The sequence below is a fragment of the Geospiza fortis genome, unplaced genomic scaffold, assembly GCF_000277835.1.
Source record: "Geospiza fortis unplaced genomic scaffold, GeoFor_1.0 scaffold405, whole genome shotgun sequence".
NCBI classification, from domain to species: Eukaryota; Metazoa; Chordata; class Aves; order Passeriformes; family Thraupidae; genus Geospiza; species Geospiza fortis.
The window spans coordinates 593,791-618,790 of record NW_005054415.1 but is presented as its reverse complement, the minus strand read 5'-3'; the positions used below and the strand labels follow the sequence as shown (position 1 = coordinate 618,790).

Below are 25,000 nucleotides of genomic sequence, written 5' to 3'. Positions count from 1 at the left end.
CTGCACATATGCTAATATCAGAGATAAGCATCCCAGGAATATATATATTGTTATTAGGAATAATTAATTATCTTTTCCTCCATTATAGGTACAAGGCCTGAATCTGATATCAGTTCACTAGAAAACCATTGGTGTTTCACTCAGGGTTCTAAAGACAATGAGTGCCCTTTGTGTTTGCTTAGTAGAGGGATTTTCAAAGAATTATACAGGCTTTTAAATGGTGATACATCTCTGCATTCAAGAACAGTGTTTACTTAACTTCATTGGCTTCATAGAAAAGCTAAGCAAGTTGAACATGAACTCTTGTCATCTTGTTAGTGTGCTGCACACAGGTAACATATCCCTTTAATGGAGCAATCTGCAGTGCACAGTGCATGTAGAGTGATCTGCATGTGTTCAGAGAACAGCTACTTCTCTCCAGCTCTTGAATATTTCTACATTTCATTTTTTAAACAACTTATTTCTTTTTCTTTCTTAAATAGAAAAGCAGTTGAAGATTAGGACAAATAACAGTCAGAAGGATCGTACAGGTAGATTAGATTTTTATGTGGTGGGTATATATTTCAGAGTAAATAAGAATAAGCAGAATGAAATCCAAGCAAATGGAAAAGATGATAATAACATATAAAATCTGTAACTTCTTTCTATGTCAGAAGTTGCTCCACCAGCTGTTATTTACTTTTTGATAGAAGAGGTGAGTGTGGAAACCTAAAGGAATTTCAGGAAAAAAAACTTAAATGAAGATTTAACCCCAAAGTGAAAGAAAGGGAGAAAATAAATATTAGCCCTTGATGAATAAAGAGTATCTGGGAAGAAAAACAGAACAGGAGAAACTGAACAATTCCTTTTTACTGGAGGTATTTAAGTTTGTGTATATATGCAAGTGCATATAGCACCACAAACGAAGTATGATCATTTTGTTATATTTTGTTTTGGTTTTTACCATTAAATTATTTGAGGTTTTATTCTGAAAATCAATAGGAGACTGCTACAGGAGCATTGAAAAAATACTCAGAATTGCTTGGCAGGCTTGTTTTTTTAATCCATAAGAATGAAAGAAAGCACATAACCCTTGAAAATCCTGCTGTATTCTGTCTTCCTCACATTTTTAGTATGGCCCACAAACAGGAAGAAAACCTGCCAATTGATCATGCTTGTTTTTAGAATGCCTTCCTAGGATCCATTCATGTTGATCAACAAGACAGATTTCCAGGCAGGCATAGTTTTTGCAACATCCTCTTTGGAGGATTTGTTTTTAGGAGTTTTAAGACAAGTTAATGGTCTTCTGCAAGAGACATCACTAAGAGGAATAAATAAAATACATCTTGGTAGTAAAAGATTCCTCTAACATCCATTTTTGTTTCATTCATATAGTTTTGTGTGAGCTATTCTGTTTGGATAGGACTGAAAGTGTTTTTTCATACGAGCATCACAGATAATGGTATTATTCCAGTATCTGACAAAAGTATAGTTCAAGGTCTTTCTTATATTACATGAAGATCTCATCATAGGTGATGCTTCCCTGTTTTTCTGAATATCTTTCTGTGTTTATCACCTTCAGTTCTGAATATATTTTATTAATTAATTTCCACATGCCTTCTAGAGGAATATGCATATTTTAAGAAACATGACTGCTTGTTTAGTATTGAGATTTTTCATTTCCTAATGCTGCAAAGCCACATTTCAAGTCACTTTCTCTTACACAGATTTATCTTTATTTTGTACCACAGGTGTCATGAAAAATACTTGTTTAGCATTGACAGTGGCAAATGTTTAGACTTCCATTTTCATCTTGAATGGTGTTACTATTTTTAGCCCACCTAGGTTATTTGGAGTGAAGAAGCAAAGGAGGTAGTATAGAAAGTTGGAAGAATAAACCCTATTGTGTTCCTTTATTCAGTTTCTTTTCTCCTGCACACTTCCTTGGACTCAGTTCCTTCTCTTTGTTCTCCCCCACAACCCTTCTCTTCCCTTGTAAATCCACTTGAATGGAGGAATATTTTCTTTGTGGAGCAGGAAACTATTTCCAGATTTAAAGGAGGATAGTCTGGAAAACCCATGGGAACAATAGATACTTCAGAAAAGAAAACAGAACCCTCTGTTGTTATTACTACAATTGTGTGCCAAGACTAGAATTAAATATCTTACATTTGTGGGGAAAGAGATCTCAGCTGAAGGCCTGCTCATCTTGTCCCTCTTATCACCTAGATTTCATCACCTAGACTCTGTTAGCTCCTCAGAGTGTGGGCACCTTTGCTGTCACCACTTGTGAAGATAAAACTTTACAAAAAGATAACTGATCCATTAATAATGTTCATAAAGCAGGAAAGTAATAGTAGAAGATCATATTTGGTACCACAACTAATTACAGTTGTATTAAAACTAGTGCTCCCCATTTACTGATAACAGAAGGATATTTTGGGACATTCTTTTAAAGGCAGTTATAAATGGGCCAAAAAATCAGCTCTTCCACCCCTTACATATACACGTGGGTGCTAATCTAGCTGTAGTTATTTTGAGACCTGTATATGCCATTTCTTAACCTCACTCCATGTCAAGTGGGGTGCCCTGTCACAGGAGCCATCATCTTCCTTAAGCTGCTCATCTGCATGCACAGGTCCCAGCTGAGGCTAAAGGTAGCACAGAGAGGAAGTCTGAAATCTGCTGAGGGCTCCTCATGCCAAGCAGAGTGTTTTATAAGATTGTGAAATGGTGTGGAGGAGTTAGCACTGGGTCTGTGGGTAAACAAAGACATTCTGTCTCCAGATCTGTTAGTGAGTAGCTTTCAGAAGCACCAAAATTAATTAAAAATGAATCATTTGTCTGTGTTAAATATAACTGTGAAGGTTTGAAATAGAATCAGGCTGAAATACTGTCCTCTAGCTGGTTTCTGAGGGAACCCTCGTAGCTGACATCAGCGTTGGACAAGGCGCAGAACTTAGCTTTGAAGTTTTCAGGAAGAGGAAGGCTTCAAGTTTTAAAGGTGACTGTGTGACCACATGAATCAGTCACTACCCAGTCCTATTTTGCTCTTTCAAGGTTTTTTGTGTTTTGTTTTGTTTTGTTTTGAAGTTAGGAGCCTTCAGCATGTGTGTGCCAGTGTGTTTGTGAGGACATGTGTACGTATGTGTGCTGTGCTCGTCTGCCAGAGCAGATTCCCCAGAAAGAGTGCTGCAGAAATCCAGCTGCTTTTCCATTAACAGCCTTGATTTCCAAATGGACTCCAGGAGGATACTTTCTTGAGCTGCCTAGGGATAACTAGCCAATCCAAACTATTTCCTTTGATATGGTTGGCTGTGTCAGCTTTCGGCCAATGGAGTATGGCCTTCCTCCTATTATCATGTTAATCACCCTTTGCTGTTTTAGCCTAGAAAGCCCTGCCTAAGCAAAGGCACACTGGTACAGAATCCATGGAATACGCCTAACTTCCATGGTGCATTTGTTATTATGGTGTTACAGCCTGTTCATTAGCCTCCAGCAGGCTACCTTGTTGCCATTGATGACATGGGAAGTAGTTAAGCTCTTGGTAGCACCTAATTTGTTCTTTCCTCAGCAGGTGCTTGAGGAAATTGGATCCCATGCACAGAGGGGGTGACAGCAACTCTTCTGTTTAAGTCAAAACTTCTGACTTATTACTGCTGTCCTAAAAATGGTGTTCTATACCTGGGTGTGAGGTGGAGGCTGGAGAAAAAGTAATGTGCATCTAAAAGTACACAAAAAGTACCCTCAAAACTATTTTCCTTCAAAAGGTTAACAGGGTGTCATTGACTGAATTGGGCTTCTCTGTGCTGTTGATTTGGAGTTCTCATCCATCCCTTGTGGCCAGCGCACAGAGATTTCACGTGTGTTCTGCTGCCACCAGCTTTGGCCGTGGGATGCAGACCTCATGCTTGTGCCTAGTGGCAATTTTTGCAGTAGGAATTATTCTCCAGAAACAAGTAGGCACAAAAGGCCCAATTTTTAAAAATTACACATCAAAAAATGTCTATTTAGATAGCATATTCATATGCAGTAAATAAGCATGTACATCAAACCAAAGCACTATACATACTTCTGCTTTGGGAAATAAGAGTTTTTGCAAGTGTACAAAGCTTAGCCTTCATGACTTTTGATCCTTTTTTTGTTGTTTTTTTTTCCCCTGGCTTGGATGTCCAACTTGTTGACATGCATTTTAATTTCTACAAATGGTTCCTTGGATTTTTTCCTGCCACGTTGCACAAGTACACGCATCACTGTAAATCTGAGTGCAAACCCCATTTTCCGTTTGAATAAATGGCTCATGTAATTGCCTCTTCACACTGTCTCCTGACTTCTGCAGCTAGGCCTCCCTGGTATGACTTTGAGATGGAGAAAATATAAACAGATTGTACCAGGAAACAGTTCTTTGTGGTAATGCAGTTTTTTCAAGATTTCTGATCAGAGACCAATACAAAATGCATTATTTCCTTCACTTCACCAAGTAACTGTAGGTGCTCTGCCTACTCTATGTTGGGTTTAATGAAAGGTGGAATTTTTTGAGAAAGTTGATCTTCCTCTGAAAACAGTTACTTTTCTGTGTTTTATTTCACTCTGGGGGAATTTTACTGCAATGGATTAAATGACAGGTGCAAACTCCTTGTGGCTCAGGTACTCAGTCAGATTTTCATGTAGTGTAATTTGAATTTTTTAAAGTTGAAATTAAAATTTCTCCTAAAGCAGGTTGGTAATTATAGATTGTGTTTATGGTCCCAGAAAAGCCTGGCCTGGGGATATATGGGCAAAAAAAGCCTCAGTGGAGGAAATTTGAAGCATATAACATGCTGTATTCATGATCACACTTACCTTATGCTACAGTGCAGTTTTCTCTAATCTCTTTTTGGTTATTAAACAGAAAAAGACCTATCAATGCATCAAGTGCCAGATGACCTTTGAGAATGAGAGAGAGATACAAATCCATGTCGCTAACCATATGATTGGTAAGACATTCTTTACACTAGGCCACTCATTGGCTGCTTGTTTTTTGCTACTCTTTGACATTCACTATTCTAATAACTTGTTAATATTCATGCTGTAATTTATTTTTTTATTTTTCAAGGAAAATTATTTTGATGTAATGATTCTTCACTTCAAAGCTTTTTAAATATGTGGTTATAAAAGTGTTACTGCTGAGCTTTTTCCTTATCCTTCTGAGTCCTCATGTAGCATTTTCATTTATATTAAAATCAAACTTTTGACAGTATCTTCCATTTGATAGCATAAATTTCTCTCTATCTGTGTAAAAAGTACTTGCCAGTTGTCAACCACTTAGGAGCAATTATGTTTCAATTTTGTATGTCACGACATTGAATAGATGTAACTGCTAGCATTTTCCCAGCTAAGTGTGGTGAATTCCTGAGGAACGCTGTCAAAACAAAACACTTACAGAGTTATTTCAGTGGTTTTTTCTACTTTTCCCAACAATTCTGGACTTCAGAAAGTTCAGCTTTTCAGACATACAAATGTTTTAAAAATCAGTGCTTTCTGCCTTCTGTGACAGTCCTGTCACAGGAGTTAGTAAAAGCATTGTTGTCACCTGATGGGTTGTATTTCTGCTGCAGCTGTGATTGCTTCTCTGATGAACACAAAGAAAGGTTTTTTCCTGTATGGACAGATGTTATAAATATATGTGTTAGCCCAAGAGGTCAGTTTATTTTGATACATAGACCACAAGAAGATACTTACACATGCCACTGTAGGCATGTGTTGGATGAGACCCTTCAAGGACCTGGCAGTGCTCTCTGTGTCTCATCCATTCCTATGCAGCATTTATCTCCCATAAGCATAATGGTTTTCCTTCAGCAATTTTACATTTAGGAAATTATTCTCCCATCAATTCTGGTATGTAATTCCTATTAGCTTTGAAGTGGATTATGCATAAATACCAGAGAGAGAGAAATGTGGACTGACACACTCTTCAAACCCCTACCCCCAAATGAAAAACATACATATCAGTCACAATCATTTTCATCCAAGAGCCAGACAGGAGTTTTAAGTTAATGTCAAGCAGGTTAAGATAAAGATATCTAAAAGTGTTTGCTTTTGTAGCAGGTGTTAATGTAATCTCTTGTTTGCAAGCTTGAAGAGTGAGATCCTTGTTAATTGGACCATGGTGATTTCATGTAGCTCCCTCCTAGATTTTGAGAAAGAAGTCCTTAGCAGGCTTAGCACTTGTTTCAACTTAATTTGTGATCCAGTAGCTAATAAGTGTTTTTTAAATACAAAGGTCATGAAATGCTGAGTTAAGGTTCTGCTTGATTCAAGGGGAAGTATTTTTTCCCTTTTGGAAAAATGTAATTTCTTCATTTTCCAGTAACTGATATGTGAAGTTTATTTATGTATATGCCCATATTAGTGCTGTCTGGAATAATATACAGTTATACACATGACCTTTCAAAGTCCTTAGGACCATTGGAAAACAACAGATGTAGAAGGCATTGGAGGTTGTGAAAATTGTGATGCTGTTATTTGTGAAAACTGTACCCATTGTTTCCTTGAAGCTGTACATTTGTTACTTTAATATTTGGAAGAATTCTATATAGTACAAAAGTGCTATGGGACCAGTTCTTTACACCTAGAACATTGTAAATACCAGGGTGTGGTAAGAAAATATGTGATAATTCTACTGTGGTGTCATATCTTCATGTCCCTTTGCTGAGGTATGTGCATTAAGTTAAGGTCATCACTGCCTTTAATGGTTCAGTTTAGGAAAGAGCAATGTGTAGAAATCTTTAATATGGAGCTAAACTTCCTCTCACTCTGGGCATCTCAGTTCACAACCCTCCTGGACCCCCTCTCCTTCAGGACATTCAACTGCTCACAAAAAAGGTGTTTCCAGTGAGTTTGCTCATTGGTATTTGTTCTTTCCTGGGGAACACTGAAGAGAAAAGGAGAGGATAGATGTCAGCATTTCTTCAGCAACAAATGCTGTTCAGATTGTTGGTGTTAATTTATATAGTCCTGGGATGGTAACAGCAGGGAGAGAGACTAACTGCCTCCTGTGCTTGCTCCTGTCCCCCTTGGTCATAGCCTGAGCATTTTGTTCCCTTATTCAGGCCTTAGGACAGACTTGCACAGGCCTCCCTACTGCTTAGGCTGGTTTAGCACTGGTAAGGGCTGCAAGAGTTTCCCCCCTCTGTGTTAAACCAAGTCTAGCCAGATGGGCAGCAGGAGAAAGAAGCCAATATAGCTGTGTCTGCAGCCCAGGTCTAGTTCACAGGAATTATTAATGTCATCGTTGTCAATTGAAAATCTACAGATGAGGATTTGTTTGTGCTGGAAGGACACTGAGATCTCAGGGTGAACATGCAGGTGTTTGGGAGACAGGAGGAACTTACCCTCAGACTGTGTGTCCTCAGGAGCTTAGGGCTGGCCTCATCTCAATGAACTTGTATCTGTCTAAAATTAAGGTGTCTGGTTTAATATAGTCATTGAGATGCTGTCCAGGGAAAATGAATGATTGATACCAATCTAAGATAAGAGTTTGAGTAGGATAAGCATTTCCAGGGAGAGATTTTTATCTCTCTTTTGAATTTGAGGACAGCCAAGACAATGAAGTTAGCCTTGACATGTAATTTTTAGGTAAAAAATCCCTTGGCTTTGATAATCCAAGACTCAGCAGCACTTTCTTCTCATACTTTGAGAAACACAAAATCAATAGTTGAGATATCTTAAGCACTTGCTAACAGTTTTGTTCTGCTCAAGTGACTGTCAGCAAAAGAATCCCTGCTCTGTGGCAGTGATACCTTTTAGGTAGCAGTGTCCATAATATGATTAAAGAATTCAATTATTTCTGACATCATGGTCTTAAAAACAGCATCCAGTTAAGTTGCCTGTGCCTCCCTCTTCAACCTCTCAGATTCCCAGTCTGGAGCTGGAGGCCCTGTTCATAATTCATGGAGGTGGGGTGTTGATTTTTTTCAAAGCAGTATGAAGAGAATTTCCAGTGCTACTCCCACACACCGCTTTGAAAAATTACCCTGCTGCACTCCAGCCCTTCATATCCTGTGCACAAACACAGAGGCACATTGGGTCCTTCAGGGGGTCCCCAGGGAAGGAGCAGGCTGGATCCATCCCCAGAGGAGGGAAACGGGAGATGTTTTGTTTCAGCTGATGCTGGGGCCTGTAGGAGGGCTCTGTGTGGCAGAACAGAGCTCCTCAGCTGGGGTTAGCCAGGAAGGGATCTGTTTAGGAAGGTTTTCAGCTGCGGGGGTAGTTCGGGTTGGAATTTTTAGAGAGCAGTGGTCTTTGAAACATTGCACCGATTGGGGCTCCTTTGAAACATTTCCATGCCCACAGAAAGGGGATCCCCCTTTGAAACATTTACAGGCCTTGGGTATTCCACCTGGGACTATATCAAAAACTTTCAACAGTTCTTGCTGCCTCTGTACTTGCTTACCTCCTGTTGTGCTGACCTGGCAATGTTTAAAGCTTCTCCCCCTTTTCTCCCCACCGAGCTGTGCCTCTGATGTGCCGTCTCTGTGAGATGAGGGGAGGACGGGCCTGCGGGCCCGGCCCCCCGCCAAGCCCCGGTGGGGGCAGCGGCTGCTCCCATCCTGCGCCGCCAAGGGAAATCCGCTCAGAGCCCTGCACAGGGAAATGAGGATTAGGCCCAGGGTTTTCCTGTTGGGTTTTTACAGCTGTGCGCTTCCCACAGCCAGGCTGGGTTCCCTCATTGATATTTTTCAGGGGCACGTAATTGCACAGATTTGTTCTCTGGGTGGGTCAGGTTGCCTGTATCAAGGGGAAGTGCATTTGATCCCTGCCAGAGCACTCGGCTCTTTGGGTAACAGGAGTGGGCACAGCAGTACTTCTCTCTGTCTTACTTAGATGGGGCATGTTTTCCATTTAACATTCAAAGGAGACGAGCAACTGTCCCAACTCTTCTTTCTCCATTTTCCAAGAAAGTCTCCTGGCAAATGTGCACAGGAAGCTCAACTGGGGCTTGGTTAGTGCTGGAACAGGGAAAATAATGATTCGTGATTTGTGCTCCAACATTGGGATTGCTGTAACATTCCTCCTGCCTCCAAAGGAATGTGAGCACTGTGGGCCCATGAGAGGCTGTCCCAGTGCTGGGAGCACAGCAGAGCCCTGCCCCAGTGCCACTCCTGTCCTTCCCGTGGAATTGCCAGTGCTCCCTGCCAAGAGCCAGGAATGAGCCCTGGTGAGCAGGGGAGGAGGGGCGAGGCTGGATGTGTTTGTGATGTGAACATGAGGCCCTGTCTGAGCTTTGGGAGCCACCGGGGACAGAGGGGAGTGCTGAAGGGAAAGCTTCCAGAAGTCACAGTGAAATTGTTCCCTGGTCCAGTTCTTGAACTGCAGCCTGGATAAATTCCTCCCTGTTTGATGGGATGGGGTTGACAAAGTTAAACACCGTGTTTGGGAGAGTTTTCTGAGTACTGCCCCAAGCCACGGCATATCATACACTGTGTGCAGCATAGGACTCCAAGGATCCTAATTACCTTTCCTGCCCTTAGAGATCATGTTTCAAGTTCTGGAAACACTCTGCCAGAATTAAACACAAAAGAGAAGGAAAAACATCCATCTGCAGTTACATTTCTTTCAAATACCTACAAGTATTTGAAACAAAATAATGGCCAACTATAGGTCTGTTATTTTGTTAACATTTTAAAATAATGTAATATTTTAAAATAAAAAAGTAAGTTGGGTGCTTGGAAAAGGTCAAACTGAAATAGTAACTACAGAAATAATTTTCTAAAAAGCAGCGGTTTAGAAAACTCATTTTATGTTCAGAAGAATTAGCAGTTGATACCAAGCTCAGACACTGAGATCATACTCAAATCAAGCATAAATCAATATATTCCCAATTATATTTTTGTTTTCTGTTTAAAAATTGAAACAAACGGTTTTATCTTTTGATTTTGATCATGAGCCATAAAGTTCATAAACTTAGATCTTAACAAAATTGCAATTTATATATATTATATGATGAAAATTCGGAATCATTTTGGATGATTTCCTATCACAGTAGATTCTGAGTGCATGTGACAAGGATGTAGGTAAGGTTCATTTTTGCAGAACTGACTTTTATATATATGAAGATACTTAGCCCTGGGCATCCTCTGATGAGGATGTGAAGCATTTCTTATACTCAGGCCTGATCTTCTGAAGCACTTTGTTCCTCATTCTCATTAAGCTGAGGACAGCTAATCCTTTTCAGAATCTCTCTTATAATAAAACATCTTTTACTTTACATGAAATAAATGTAGTCAATATTGGAAGATGCAGCTTTAATTCTTGTAAAATTCCTATTTCTTTGGACCTAAGGACTTCTGTTAGTTGAGGCATGTACATGGTAGCAGTGATGGTGACATAGTAAAGCACTGTCTTAGTAATAGCTTTCAGGCATTAAGGCAAATAAAAATGTGCCAGATTGTTTTTGAAACATTACTTGCAAATTATCAACAGGAACATATTTCTGGACTCAACTGCTGAATGTGTGAATTAATTATGGACACATTAGGAACTCAGAAATGTTTTTTTAACTTTGATGTTTGTAAAGCATATTCCAAGTAATTGCTCTTTCAATGCAGAATTGAAGGTACAACCTTCTTATATTTACCCAGCACTTGCTTCAATATCCAATTCTATGTGGACTTGCCTTAATGAACAATATGTACTAGACTTTCGTTTTGCAGCACCTGCCTTTTGAGAAAGACTAATTTTGGGAAAAAAATGTTAAGTGCTGTAAAGCACTTACCTTTAGAGATGAACCCATACAGAGTGTCCCCCTCCACATATCCCTGGGAGCCTTAATCCCAGGGACTGGCTGGGGTCGTGCTGGTGCTGCTTGAGAGGCTTTGCCCAAGTGGAGCTTGCTGCTGGCTCAGGCTCCTGGGCACAGGCATCTGCTCATGGCAGTAAAGGTCTCCTGTTATTTTACCCAACTCTAAGGCCTGGGTTTTTGTTGGGTTTGTTTTGTTGTTTTGTTTTTTTTTTTTTCATCTAATAGCTTTAGCATTAACCACATTTGCAAGTCACTAAATATTGTAATGAGTATAGTGTATTAAAGGCTAGAAATATTTGTTTTCCAACACTTTTTATCAGTGTAGTCCTACTGAAAGCCAGGTTGTCATTGCTAACAGACAGAAGCAGCTTCTTGTATTTAGTATAACCAAAATTGGCCTTAATAAAATCTATAACTTAATTGGTTTCTTACTTTGAAACTTCAAAACATTTTGTTTTTACTGTTCCTTCCTTTCTAATACTGGAAAATTGATTATACAAAATCTTAATAATTTTATCCAGTTGTCCTGTGCATATCTGGCCTCCTGCAATTTTTACCTATGCATATTTGTTCCCACAAATTACTCCATTCCATGAGAATGTATTTTGGTTTGCTTGTTTATCAGGAAAGAAATAACATTTCCCTTAATATATTCATTCACATATTCCTTTTGCATTTTTCATTTCATTTAAAACTTGGTAATAGTAGTTTAGTTTTCACTGGCATTTTTATAGCTGCTATGACAACATTCCTGTTTTGCATGATACATGCATAATGGGCAATGATCGCAGTGTTACATTGCTTTCATTCTTTCTTAACTGTGTTAAGATTCCTTACAGCCTCCAAACTCAATTTTCATATGCAGTGATGATTACACCTGTTTAAACATTTTCCTGGTAGTTTCATATTTATTCATAAAGGGAGCAGTCGATAAAACACGTTTTCTGCAATCAGTCTGAGTTTTAAGTGTGATATTTCTTCAAAGTTATCATTAACAAGCACCTCAGTCTAGTCCCAGCCTTTCAATATCAGCTAGGCAGTGTAGCAAAAAATGCTATTTTCAGTAAACTTTACCCTGTGTAGAAATAATTTTTCTGACTATGTAACTTGGTCTTCATTTTATTAACTCACCTTTAAAACTGTTTTATGTTTGTATTTAAAAGTCTGCAGAGATAGTTTCTGCCTTATTCTCACATATTTTATATGCATATGGCCAGGTATTTCTAAGTTCACAACCAAATTTCTTGGCCCCTCTTTGCTAATCTTGAATCTGGAAAAGAAAGCAAGTCCTCACCATATGGGGCTTGGATTCTCTCTGCAGATGGTGAAATGGCTCTACTTTCTGGTGGAGAGGTCAGCACCCCTCTGTGTCCTACTTTTGAGGAAAAAAAACCCCAGAATATTTCTTGGGGGTGGAAGAAGGATTTCCTCCTCATGTGAATTGTGGGACCAGTGCCTCTATTTGTTCTCTCCTTAAAATTTAGGTGTTAATTTCTTTGTGGGAGCTGTTCAGCAAGTAACAATTTTATCTGGATAATGTAGATGTTATTCCCCTTTCTTATTTATTCACTGGTTTGGAAATATCTGGTACCAGTACCACTTTTTTTGACTGACAGAAAACTTAATGACTTTTTCTGAAAAATAGATGATATATGAGAAGTGAATAAAGAGCAAAGTAATGAATGTTTGGTGAAGCTGGAAAGATCTCATACTTGGGTTAGTTAGGAATTAGCTTTGGCAGAGTTATAAAATACTCATTTTACCTATTTGGGGGAACCTAGACAAGGTTCCAGACTGTTTCCAGTCATAGGAAAGTGGGAGAAGAATGTATTCAGTATCAGTAATCTATGGTTAAATTACTTTTCTCCTGATAAAGTTCTGGATTTTACTATTTCTGAATATGAGGGTCTATATTAAGCAGTTTTGAGCATTGACAAGTGTTTATTTTTCTTCTTTTGATTGCGAAATAACCCTCTGGTGAATCAGTCAGGGTACTGGTGTGCATGTGCTGAACCCTAGCTCTAGTTATCAGAGAAAAAGGATTTGTTCATATGTTAAAAGTCCAGGTTTATACCTTTTGTTACTTGGGAAGCATCAGAGTCAGGCGGTTGGACTGTTGCCTTTAATTATAGTTTAAACTCAACAGCATCCTTAACCTTGTGGAAGATTTTATCTGGTCTCCTGGAACAAGAGGTTACCAACTGACATGACCCTTAAAAATTATTTCTATTTTGTGATAGCTGGCAAGCAAGTCAAATCAAACACAAGCCTCCCTGGATGCTTTGCTTGGCGTACTGGCATCTTGTTTTTTTAATTTGTAGAGGAAAACTTTGCTACCCTGAGGTTCCTTACAACTGATCCCATGAAGGAAACCCATGTAAACTTTTTAGGCACTTGTACCTTTTTTTTTTTGTTTCAAGAATCCTGGCACAGATAAAGTCTTTGCACAACTGGTCTCTGCAGATGTTCTGCTTCCTTGTCACAGACTTCGTTCAATGTATTAGTAACTTTTGACAGCTTTTTAAGACTCAGATGGGTTTTAATTGAATATTATGACTTCTCAGATCCATTGTGTGCCATTTTAAAAATTAAATTTCTTTTTTAGATGATTGCACAATAAGCTTGAGGTAGGAGACTTCTGGTTGTCCCTGTCAGACTTCTCTGTGGTAATATCAAACTCTAAACAAATAGCAAATAATGGTTTTTTGAGTGAAAAATGTTTTGTCCTGCCACAACTGAAGAAACTCAAAGAAATCGTGTATGAATACCATGATCTTTCTAAGACAGAGCTCCATAGCAGGCCAAAACACCTCTCTGTAGTTCCATGGTTGTGTTTTTCACCTATTTCATGGAGCCATAACATCACTGAGGTTGGAAAAGATCTCCAAGATGGAGTCCAGCCTTTGACCAAGCACCGCCTTGTCAACTAGACCAGAGCACTGAGTGCCACATCCAGTTTCTGAACATTTCCAGAGATTGTGACTCTACCACCTCCCTGGGCACCCTGTTCCAATGCTTACCAACCCTTTCAGTGAAAAAATTCTTCCTGATGTTCAACCTGAACCTCCCCTGGTGCAGCTTTGGGCCATTTCCTCCTCTCCTGTCGCTGTTGCCTGGGAGCAGACCCCAACTCCCACCTGGCTGCACCCTCCTGTCAGGGAGCTGCAGAGACCAAGAAGGTCCCCCCTGAGCCTCCTTTTCTCCAGGCTGAGCCTCCCCCTCTCCCTCAGCTCCTTCTCATTGGACTGACTCTCTAGATCCTTCACCAGCTCTGTTGTCCTTCTGTGGACAGACTCCATCCCCTCACAGTCGTTATTGAATGGAGGGGCCCAAAACTGGACCCAGGACTCAAGGTGTGGCCTCACCAGTGTCCCCTGTGGTGTGACAATCTCAGCTTTGTGTTTTGTGATTTCTCCTGGTGGCACAAGCCCAGAGGCAGATGGGGTGAAAGAGGTGTGGACCTCATGGGGAGGAGCTGAGCCTTTTTACCTCCTGTAGGAAGTGCCAACTCCAATTTAGTCCCGTGTTTCCTTCTTTGGCACCTCCTGAATTGGTGGAGAAGACTACAAAAGGTGGCACCAGGTAGGAAGTGCACCCTGCTGATGTGTTTACATCGCTACTTTTGTCAGTCACAGCTTACTTGGGATTTAATCCTGCCTTCCGCTGCACATCATCCATCATCTGGTGGACAGTCATGGGCCTTAAAAATAACCAAATCTTTTGTCATTGTGTGTGTAACTGGGAAGTGTTTAGATTTTATGATGACTTTCTCCTGTGCTATATTCACAGGGTTTTTAGCATGGCTCAGGCTAGGCAGAGTCTTTGGTTTTAGGTTTTGCTGCAGGTAGAATTTGGGTTTTTAAACGATCACCATCAACTAGCACCACTGGCATGTCCTCTGTTGCTATGTTTTGCACGCATCAGCTATCGTGTATTATTGGGGTATGGACAAATAGTTCTTAAACCCCATGACTGTGAGTTATATCCAGGAATAAATATTGGCAACAAAAGTTAAATGATGAAACCTCATGCAATGAATGGTAACTGATTCAAGCTGGGCCGGATATAGATAGCTAAAGTTGAAGGGAAGAAAATATTCCAGTGACATTTTTCTCCTTGTTTAACTTTCTAGTTAAGAAATTCCATTTTTATCCCCCCTTTTCTTAAACAAACAAACAAAAAACCCCAAAAGACCCAAGAAACTTTTGATTCACCATTTTAAAATAAATCTGCGGTATGGGGTGGAAAAAAAAAAGAAAAGCAGCCTTCCCTGTGCCTTTAAAATATTTTTAAACTGGTAGCAGCTGTGGCTTCATTTCCAGAACATCAATGGAGACAATATCCTTAGAAGACTAATTCTAATGTGTCAGAAACTGAAGTCAACAATGTGTTAAACCTGAATGATGACCTTCCAAGGGATGGGGAATTTACATCATGAGATGTTATTTGCTTAATTTACTTTATCTAGCATTTGAAAATCTAGATGGACAATTTAATTTTTTTTAAATCTAAGCCTTTTTAATTTACATATCTTTTGACTTAGTTCAGCAAAGAAAAATACAAAAGTGAAAATATTGAGGTTTGATTTCTCCTTTCAGTGGAAATATTATTAGATCTTAAATGTACAATGTGCAATTATATCTAACTTGCATCTTTGTTCTTGTTTGACCATGACTTATCAGGAAAAGAGCTCCAGAGACCTTTAAATGGCCTAGTCAAAGAGTTTTCCCATTTTCCTAAGGCTTAAACTGGGGAATCGGCTGCCATTTGCAAGCTAGCAATACAGTAAAAGCACATCATTGTACACAACATTTTATTTGGACAGCTGTATAAAAATGGCAACACACTGTGAAATCCATTAACAGCAAAACATGTTAAATTCAGCAAAATGCATCTCATGTGGAACACTGAATAAGAAATTATAGTCTGAGTTTTACTAGCTGGTTATCAGACTTTGTCTTGAACGAAGAAAATTGAATTTTTTTCCATATGTCTGCCTGTAATAACAGTGAACGTTGTACATTGGGTTTTGAAACCAGGGTGCACCTGTACTTCCTTGCCCCACAGACTCTACTGCAAGGTTTTTGCAAATCTAAATACCCCTGAGGAGGCTAAAGGGGGGTGGTTTTCATGTTGGGTCCCACCCACACTCGCACTACTGGGTTCAGAACCATTTGTAGGGGTAAGTTCTAGGGATGTAGGAGTAAGAGCTCAATCTGGGAATGAAAGCATCCTTCCCCCTTGTCTCGCTGCTGTGCCAGCAAGGACTGCAGTTTTGTCTACCAAGAGCAGGTTCTTTTCCTCATGAGGGATTTCCATGGATGGATTTTGCTGTGCTGCATGTAGTAAGAATTTTCACGGTTAATCAATAGCATTTAAAAATTCAAAACCTCTCTCCAAAGTATTTTGCATTTCCATTGTTTGTACTGTTTAACTAGGAGATGTTGCTCATCAAGATAGGATGCTATTAAGTATTCTGGTAGAGAAAGAAAAAATGAGTTTACTCTTGCCTGGTAGAAAATGAAACAGCCATGTTAACTTTAGCTCTAATCATGAGATTAAAAGTCTAATGGGGAATTATATCATTTTCACTCTTCAAAGCCAGCATCAGTGACCTTTGGAGAGTTTTAACTTTAACAGCCTAATGATTTCTCTTCTAGAAGATGGAAAAAGCAGTCTTTTCCTTAACAAGGAAATGAAAAGCGGATGAAAAAGGCAAGCACAAGTAACTGTACGCTGGAGCAGGCTAAATGACTTTTAGCCATATTCAGTACCACTTGTGAGAGATGGTTTCCAGGCTCTGTTATCCAGAACACTGGCTGTTCTGAGGGGAGACAGATAAATGCAAGGCAGAGCCATGGGGCTGGGGGACAGTGTTGGGGGACAGCCCTGCTCCTCCACGCCACCATCCCACGGCAGTGACAGCTCTGACCAGCGGGGCTGAGCGTGCACACCACTGATCCTGAGCAGGTCTGCTGGCCTCTGGTGTGAGGCTTGTTTCCTGTGCAGGAGCACTGGAATTTCTTGTTTCAGTTCCTGTTTGCCGTGGTTGCGAGCTCAGGCTGTTGCTCTTTTGCCAAGCTGGCAGCACGCGGGGGGAACTTCCTGCGCAGGGGATGTAAAAGCGATTCTCTGATTCTTCCTCTGCAGCCATTGGGAGATAAAAGCCAGGACATCAGGGACTGCAAAGAGGGAGCCAAATTATATTTATAATATTAAAGTGAGTGCATTTGTGGTTTTGCCATTCTCCAGGGTTTTTCATAAGTAGAAAAACATGAATTAGCATTTTCCATTTCCATATATTGACTGGAAAAATAGCCTGCTCTCAATTAAGACCTATAGCTTTTGGGATGTATGCAACAATTTTATAAAATATTTACAGCAAAATTTGCATTTTACATGGTATTACAGTTTTTCTTGTGTTTAGTAGAAAGGACTTAGGCCTAAGAGAGAAAATTCATCCAGTGTATCAAAAGGGAAATATATCTAAAATTAGATGGTTGGTATTCACAACAAGGAATGTCCAGTGCTGACTGTTACCTCCAGTAATTACTGAAGGTCACTTTGCCCCCCAGCTATTTGTTACAGCCCTGCAAGGACCATGCTCCCTGTGCAGAGCTATCACTGTCCCTTTAAAACTGCCTTTGGAAGCGATTGGAGCTTTGTGCTAGACAGATAAGTAGAACATTTTTTACCAAATGTAAATGTGCACTGTAAAGAACATAGCTATTTCCTGGATAATTTGCAGTTGTATATTTTATGTTAATTTCACCGAAAATATTGCACCCCTGCCAGGTTTAGTAGAGGCTCACTGTGATATGAATAATTTCTAGCGAATCTTTTTTTTTCTTCATTTAAGATTTGGCACCTTTTTAAGATTTTAATAATAGCAACAAGGAGGAAGATTTAGAACAAGTGAAACATTAGAGCCAAAGAAATTCACATTGAGAGCTAATGTAAAATAGCAAGAATAATTACATGGAAAACAGTTTCCACAGATGTTTTTCCTTGTAATGTAATAACTATTTACTAAACTGTTTATTTTAGGCCCTTGGTTTACAATAAAATATTTATACATGCTCTGCTGTAATAAAAAAATATTGACAAAATACTATAGAGATTTTTGAAAGACAATTAGTATTTCCCTGTCTGGAAAGTGAGCACAAGAGAAGCAGCAGCAGCCCTTGCCATGCTCTGAGAGGAGATGCTGGGTTAGCAGCAGCATCCCTTGCAGGTTTGTCTGTGCTCAACTCTGCTTACAGGGAGACTCTGCACTTGTGGCAATCCAGAGGGGAACTTACTGAAGGACATGAAAGCCAACAATCTAAAGACAGTGCAAACACTTTTCCATTTCTTTTCCACTTCTTTGCAGGAAGAAAATAACCAACTTTATTACATTTCTGAGTTATTCTACAACAAGGTTATGTCTTGTCTAAGCAAAATGTGCCTGTTTTAGGAGCAAGTTTAAAGTTCAGGATGCCAGAATCCTGTATCTTGTTCTTTAAAAACAGTGTGGGACAGTGACATCTCTGAAGCACTGCCTGTGGCAGGTTTAAAGCTGTTGCTTTATGCTGACTGAGCCACATCTGTCATACCCCTAATTCATGAAGCTCCTCACGTGCCCATGGAGTCTGTACACTGCTACACAGGGACTAACCACCTATGCAGATATAGCAGTGCCTTAGGGTGCTGAAATCAGCAATTCAGCAATATTGAAATGTCTACAGATTACACTTTCCATGCATGATCTCAAAATGTCTATTCTTCTGTTCATGAATATATAGAGGAAGCTTTATTTGAGGTGTCTAAAAATCTTGAACACAGGAGAGTATCCTATAAGAAACTTCAGTTCCTCTGCCTGTGAGTTTTGTAATAAAAGGATTTCTTTTTTTCTTCAGAAGTTATTTTACACCCTTTACTTAACTCCAGAGTGGTGGCATGCAGCAACCTAAAAAGAGGCCTCCAGGACAAAAGAGAAAATACCTTTAGTTTCATGGATACAGACCTCAATGTCTGTGTGCATTTGAGTACCACCAGCATGTTAGAGCAACCTGAAGTCTGAGTAAAGACTGCATGGATGGATCTGAACTGCCAGTATTTGGGAAGCAGGATGGTTTCAATATCCAGATATGAATCCATATTTAGCAGTTCAGGCTCTATTTTCAAGTAGACAATTCCCTTGAGTTTCCAGGCTAGCAAGTTGTGAGCTTTATCATTGCAGAAAAAACAGGGTAACTGCCTCTTGGAATGATTTGAAAAATGAATTAAAAATATATGTATGAACTTTCTTTCTTGGTGAAACTAATAACACTCACCTGTTTAAAAATCAGTGGGGTGATTATGAAGATTTTTGTCATGCTGGGTTCTAAAATGTGCAGAAAAAGAACAGGGCAGAGCAGAAAACAGCAAGTATAGGAACTTAAACTGAACAAAAGAGGGAGCTAAGAAATCTAAAATGTTCAGTTTTAAGGCAGAATAATCATAGTTACCAGATGATGTCTTTTGTTGTAAACAGACTTTTTTCATGATTGACTTCTAAGGAGGCCAATGCATGTGAGAGGTTTGTGAGCCTTGTTACTGATGTGCCATGCAAAGCCATCATGTTCCATTCCCATGGTTACCCTTGTAGAACCTCACCAGAACAGCTTTTTGAGACTAAAAATTGGCTTTCCCTGTGAAAGTCTGCATAATTTAAAATCAAAACTACAATAAGAAAAATAGATGGTGTAATATGTGCAATATTTTCTGTAAGTTGCACCAAAGTTGGGTTCTTGGTTTTTAGTTTTTCCTACCTTCCTGCCCCTGCACTGTTGACACATTGCAAAGTGGTGCCAGGTTATGCAATTATTTCAGTGCAGCTCATAGGAAAACAAAGGAATTTGTGCTTGGAAGTCAGCATTGCTCTGTACACAACAATTTCTTTATTTTTCAAGGACTATGTTATTGTGTAAGCTAATGATTTTGTTTTTAAGTTATATTCTCAGGGGCATGGACATCCAGGATAATCGAGGATGTACTTTTAATACCAATCCTGCAATGTTAGGTCTCTGGTGGAAAAGTTGGCCCAACTGCAGGGCTTGAGCCTTGGATTAACCCCTGCTTGGAAGAATTGTTGATTTCCTGGTGCTGAATATATTTGTAAATTGATGCATATTACCTATGTGTAAATGAGTTCCAATGAAAGTAAATTAGCCAGTTCCCTACCCACATGCATTTTAAAATGCCACTTACTGTTTATCACGGTAGAAGCCATTATCTCTGTTAGTCATTTTGAAAAATAAGTACATCTGCCAGGGTTCTGCCCTTCATTGTCTCAGCCCAGCTCACCTTCTCTGGCCCTCCCTGCTTGCCCACCTCTGCAGCAGGCTGGGACTCCTCTCCCTGGGAGAGCTCAGCTCTCCAGCCCAAACTGGGTGTCTTTTCAGCTGAAGTGGGAGTACAGAGTAGGTATGGAAAGCAGAAATGAGGGTCCGAGAGAAGAGGAAGGCATTCTTTGGAATTTTGAATTGCCTTTTTTTGGCTGTCAAGAGGAGGTAAGGAAATATGTGTTTAAGTTGTGCAATGCTATTGATAATTCTGCATGGAAAATATTTTCAGCGAGGTAGATAAAGGAGTAGAGCAAGAAGTACATGTAGATGCAAACTGTGGAAGGTTTGAAAAGCCATGTGGTATGAGTTATAATGCAGACCCTTTTTAACAGTCTCCAAAAGCATTCACCTAGTATCCCTACCATGTCCCTGCATGTAATGAAACAACTGGCAGAGAGCATTCTTTTAATAAAGCATTGGCTGTTAGTGTCTCTCATACTGGATCAGGAAAAGAGTTCAGAGGACCAGATATTGCTGAAGAATCTGTCTCCAATTTTCCCTTTGGAACTGTGCTTCTAGGGCTTTTAAAGGTTTATGTATTTAACATTGCAAATCTTCATTTTAGATTTTCATTTGCTGCTTGGGATTTTTATTAATTTTGCAGTGTTCATTTAACTTGATCCAGCCCTTTATATCATATCCAGCTTGAAATATTAGTTCAGAGATAAGCTTTATTATTAAATGCTTAATCTTGAACACTTGTCTTATTTGGTAAGAATTATCTCTGAGAAGTAGGCAAAGAGAAGTTGATTGCTGTGGTTTTAAAGCAGCTGTAACTGGAGTAGCCCAAGTACTAGTTTACAAAGGTTGGCATCCCTTCAGTTTGCCATCACAGCAGCTGGACTTCATTAAGTGCTGGTGTTAATTACTGGGAGAGTGTTGGTTCAGTATGTGAGCAGCAACACTTGGGGTGGCACACAAAGTAGGAGAAGGGTCACCTTGAAATAGAAGCTTTAAAAAAAGCCAAACAGGCAAGGCAGGGCTGCCACTAATTTTGTAACTGCGTTTAGTTCAAAGTTTTTCAGCAAACAGGGAAATAAGCATTACTGTGCAGCAGGGAGGAATGGCTGAACTATGTGTGCCATTGAGGAGGCAGGAACGGAGGGGAGGGCTGGGGAACTTGCCCCCTAAGAAAGGAAGACATTAATGTCATATTTTCTGTGCATGTTGTGTGAAAGAGAGGGAAAATTCTTTCTGTATTCTCCAGAGTTTTCAAGCCATATGCAGTATAGTTTGAGGAGGAAATATTAATAATTTCTTATACTGTAAATAGTATTCTATGGAGAAAACCTGTTAAGGGTTTGTATCTGAGGAATGTTTAGGAGATGAATGTCATGGAGAAAAACGTAGAACATGTGGTAGCATAAAACAAGTATTGCTTGGAAATGTTGTGTCCTAAAGCTGATGAGATTCAGACAAAGTGGGCCAAGTCCAGCCCTGGTGTAAGCAGCTGGTGGTGCACTCAGCCCAGTATTCCACCATGTGCTTAAGCAATAGCGAATTTTTATCTGTGTCTTTCACCTGGCAATTGTTTGGATGAGGTGCCAGGTGCCCGGGCTGGAAAGAGTTCGTGTGAGGATATTGGAGGAGAATTAGGTTATTACATTTCCTCCTTAATTCTTCATCAGGGCTGCCGCCTGTATTTTCTACAGAAAAATCAATGCATTCTGATTCTGTAATTTCCCATGGTGCCTCGCCGGGCGCGCAGCGTGCCATGGGAGGAAAGAGTGCGTGTGAGGATATTGGAGGAGAATTAGGTTATTACATTTCCTCCTTAATTCTTCATCAGGGCTGCCGCCTGTATTTTCTACAGAAAAATCAATGCATTCTGATTCTGTAATTTCCCATGGTGCCTCGCCGGGCGCGCAGCGTGCCATGGGAGGTGACATATCCGGTCATGGCAGCTTGAACTCTTTTTTCCAGTGAAAGAATTCATTGGAATTTCACAACCTTTGCATGCTTTTGTGAAAACACTCATTTGTGTTTGCGCCAACCTGCTAATGGCGGATGCCGGGGCTCGCGAATCCCACCTACATTCGGTGCTCGTTATGGCATGGAATGTGCCGTTAATAATGCATCTGTGAAACTCAGCTGCGAGGGAGCCAAGTAATTATCCCACCGTAGCGTTCCCTGCTTCAGTGTCATCACAACTGGGGCTTCATTAAAAGTCCTAACAGTAGAGATGTTGTGTGGTGCAGCCTGTATATATATTTTTTCATTTAAATTATCAGCAATGCCATGGCTCAGAGGTAATTTGACTTTTTGAAACCGTGGAGCCCCTGTGAATTTCCTTCCTCCTCTCCCTCTCGCTGCCGCACCAGCTGATCAGCCCCAGAAGAACAAAAGGTTTATCTGAAGCTATGAAGCATATATTCACCAGCTTCTGGCGTCTAGATAAAAAAAAAAAAAAATCAAAGTACTCCATTGAACATGTTAATACTGAGCAAAATGCACACAGCCAGACACTAAACCTTTACAGGGATTTAGGCATTTGAAAAGTGATACCCTGATCAGGTCTTGAGTTAGTTTCCTTAGCATAAGTAAAGCAGAATAATAAAATAATATAGATTTTTAAATAAATGGAAAGCTTGACATTCCCCCCACCCCACTTTTGTTTTATTTCTTTGTCTGGTTTCTGTCAGTCAGGCAGTAACAAAATCTTGGGCAAAGGTATGCTGTGATGGAAGTATTTTCCCTTTTCAATATTATATTCTTCCAACAGAAAATATAGTATGAACTTCTGGCATAAAAATAAAAGGGCATGAAGAACAAAAGCATCTGTGGGTCCTTACTGGTCTCTGAGGAAGTTTGGGATGATTCTAAAAATTACAATCTGGTACCTCATTCCTCCTTGCTGTTGGGTGCTTTTTTTGTTTTACTGCCATTGGCTTTCCATTTTACCATCCTGCTCTTGGGGAGGCTGGGGTGTAACAGGAGCCCTGCCAAGCAGGACACTTTGCCATGGTCACAGTGATTGCAGGGTTTGTCTGGGCTTCTCCTCACCAGCCTTGGTGTTGCTGGTGGCAGCACAGGGCCTCAGGGAAACATTGGGAGCATTTCAGGGAAGGGCAGGGAGTCCCCTTGCACTCACAAAAGGCAGGGCATGGCAAAAGGCTGTGCCTCTGTAGCCATCCTCTGGGATTTTGTGTGCATCTCTAAGTCCATGCTGGTGGTATTGCTCAGTAACAGCAGGGACTTTTCACCAAAGCCTTTCCAGAGGGACTCCTCGCCTGGCTGGCTGTTGTCCTCCTGTGAGCCTGTGCTGTGCTGCATTGCTTTTTTGGTACAGGAGGTCTGTAATGATGGGTGAGCTGTGTGCTCCTCTCTGGGGGTCTAAGGTCTTCCAAAAGCTCCCACAGTTTTCACCAACTTTTCTGTGGGCTTCATGTGTTTACTGGAAACCAAGATACCTCCAGTCCCAACTGTGCCAAAAGAACTGAGGAAAGAGGAGACAGCACAGGACAGGAGTCAGCTGCACCTGCCTGCTGCTGCCAGACCATACACGAGGGTGGGCAGTCACTCTCTCTCAGCAGTGTGAATTCAAACAGGGCCAAAAGCAGAGGAGCAGGGACCACAGTGCTTGTGGTCAGCCATGGGCTTGGCACATCTGACTCTGCCTGTAGTGGAGGATGCAGGCCAGAGTGCTGCTGGGCTCCCTGGGAGCTCAGTCAGCAGGGACTGGGCTGTTCTGGCTGTTCATCCCCTGGCAAATAGATTGCCTTGAGCGTGGTATGTGGCTCTTTCTGTTGCCGTGTCCAGATGGAGTTGTGTGTGTTCCCCTGTTTCCCCAGGTAATCACTATTTGGATGTTACTCTTCACCAGATTATGTTACTTCACTTCAATATACATTCATGTGTGAGGCTAGAAAGAACTGCCAAGAACCTCAGGCTTTCCCAGGTATTGACCATCACAATGGTTGAGTTAATTTAAGCCATAACATTTAGAAATGCTGTCACCAGCTGGAATTTGCAATTCCTATCTGCTGTAAATAAGGGAAGCAGTTTAGAACTTCTAGGGGAATTGTTTCACACATCAACGGAGAATTTTGATCGATTTTCAAAACTTATTGGAAATGGTACATGCTGGAAGCTAGAAAGGTTGTCCACCAGGTACTGAAGAAAGCCTACTAGGACATTCCTGCAGTTGAGTTTTCTTTCTTATTCTCTAATGAAAGATTAATAATCATGAGGTTTACAGATGGTGAATTCATTTTTATTTAGAAGAATTTTTGTTTGCCATGGACCCATTTCAATATTAAATGAAGTCAGATTTGGAGAAGCCTTTTATGGGAATCCACTACTTTGGAATTTTTCCCTCCTGACAGTGAAGAGGTCTTGTTCTCCCACCAAATAGATGCATGTATAAGAGACTTCCAGTAAGAAGTCACTGTTCCAGTTTACAGCCTGGGGGAAGGAGTTGTAGGAGCTGAGCTGCTCCCTAAAACAATATGTGTGCCCGTGCCAGCTTGGAGGTTGGCTCCACTGCCTGTTGTGAGGTTTTGTTGGCCCCGAGCCATCCTGTCAAGAGTTGTCTGCTGGGATAAGTGCCCACACTCACCAACATTTTACGTTGGAAACCTTGCTGTCCCCTCACCCCTGCAGCCTAGTGTATACTTAGATTTATTATTTATGAAAGGAAGGGGAGGGGTGAGGAAACATCCGTCAAAGTAACCGTGTTAAGTCTCCCGCTTCTGCTGCAGTAACAGCCCGGCCTATCATTTTATGAAACAAAGTGCTGCAGTTACACCATGGTGTTAAAGACTTTGGAGTAAGGAAAAGGTGAAAACCAGCTTCAAAACCCCTTCTCCACACTGCAGTCTCCTCGAGGGATTGAGCCAGAATGTCCCCTAGTTTGGTTTTCCCAGTTTAG

The 25,000-nt window shown here is 40.5% G+C and overlaps 1 protein-coding gene across 3 annotated transcripts in view; it reads left to right on the top strand.

The window, feature by feature from the left end:
- Positions 1-25,000, top strand: part of ZNF423 (zinc finger protein 423) — a 184,721-nt gene that overhangs the window by 92,698 nt on the left and 67,023 nt on the right. For all 3 annotated transcript variants that reach the window (XM_005426440.3, XM_031061466.1, XM_031061467.1), the window contains one exon: positions 4,871-4,955. In XM_005426440.3, the coding sequence (XP_005426497.1) occupies positions 4,871-4,955 (85 nt within the window). The remainder of the gene's footprint in view (positions 1-4,870; positions 4,956-25,000) is intronic.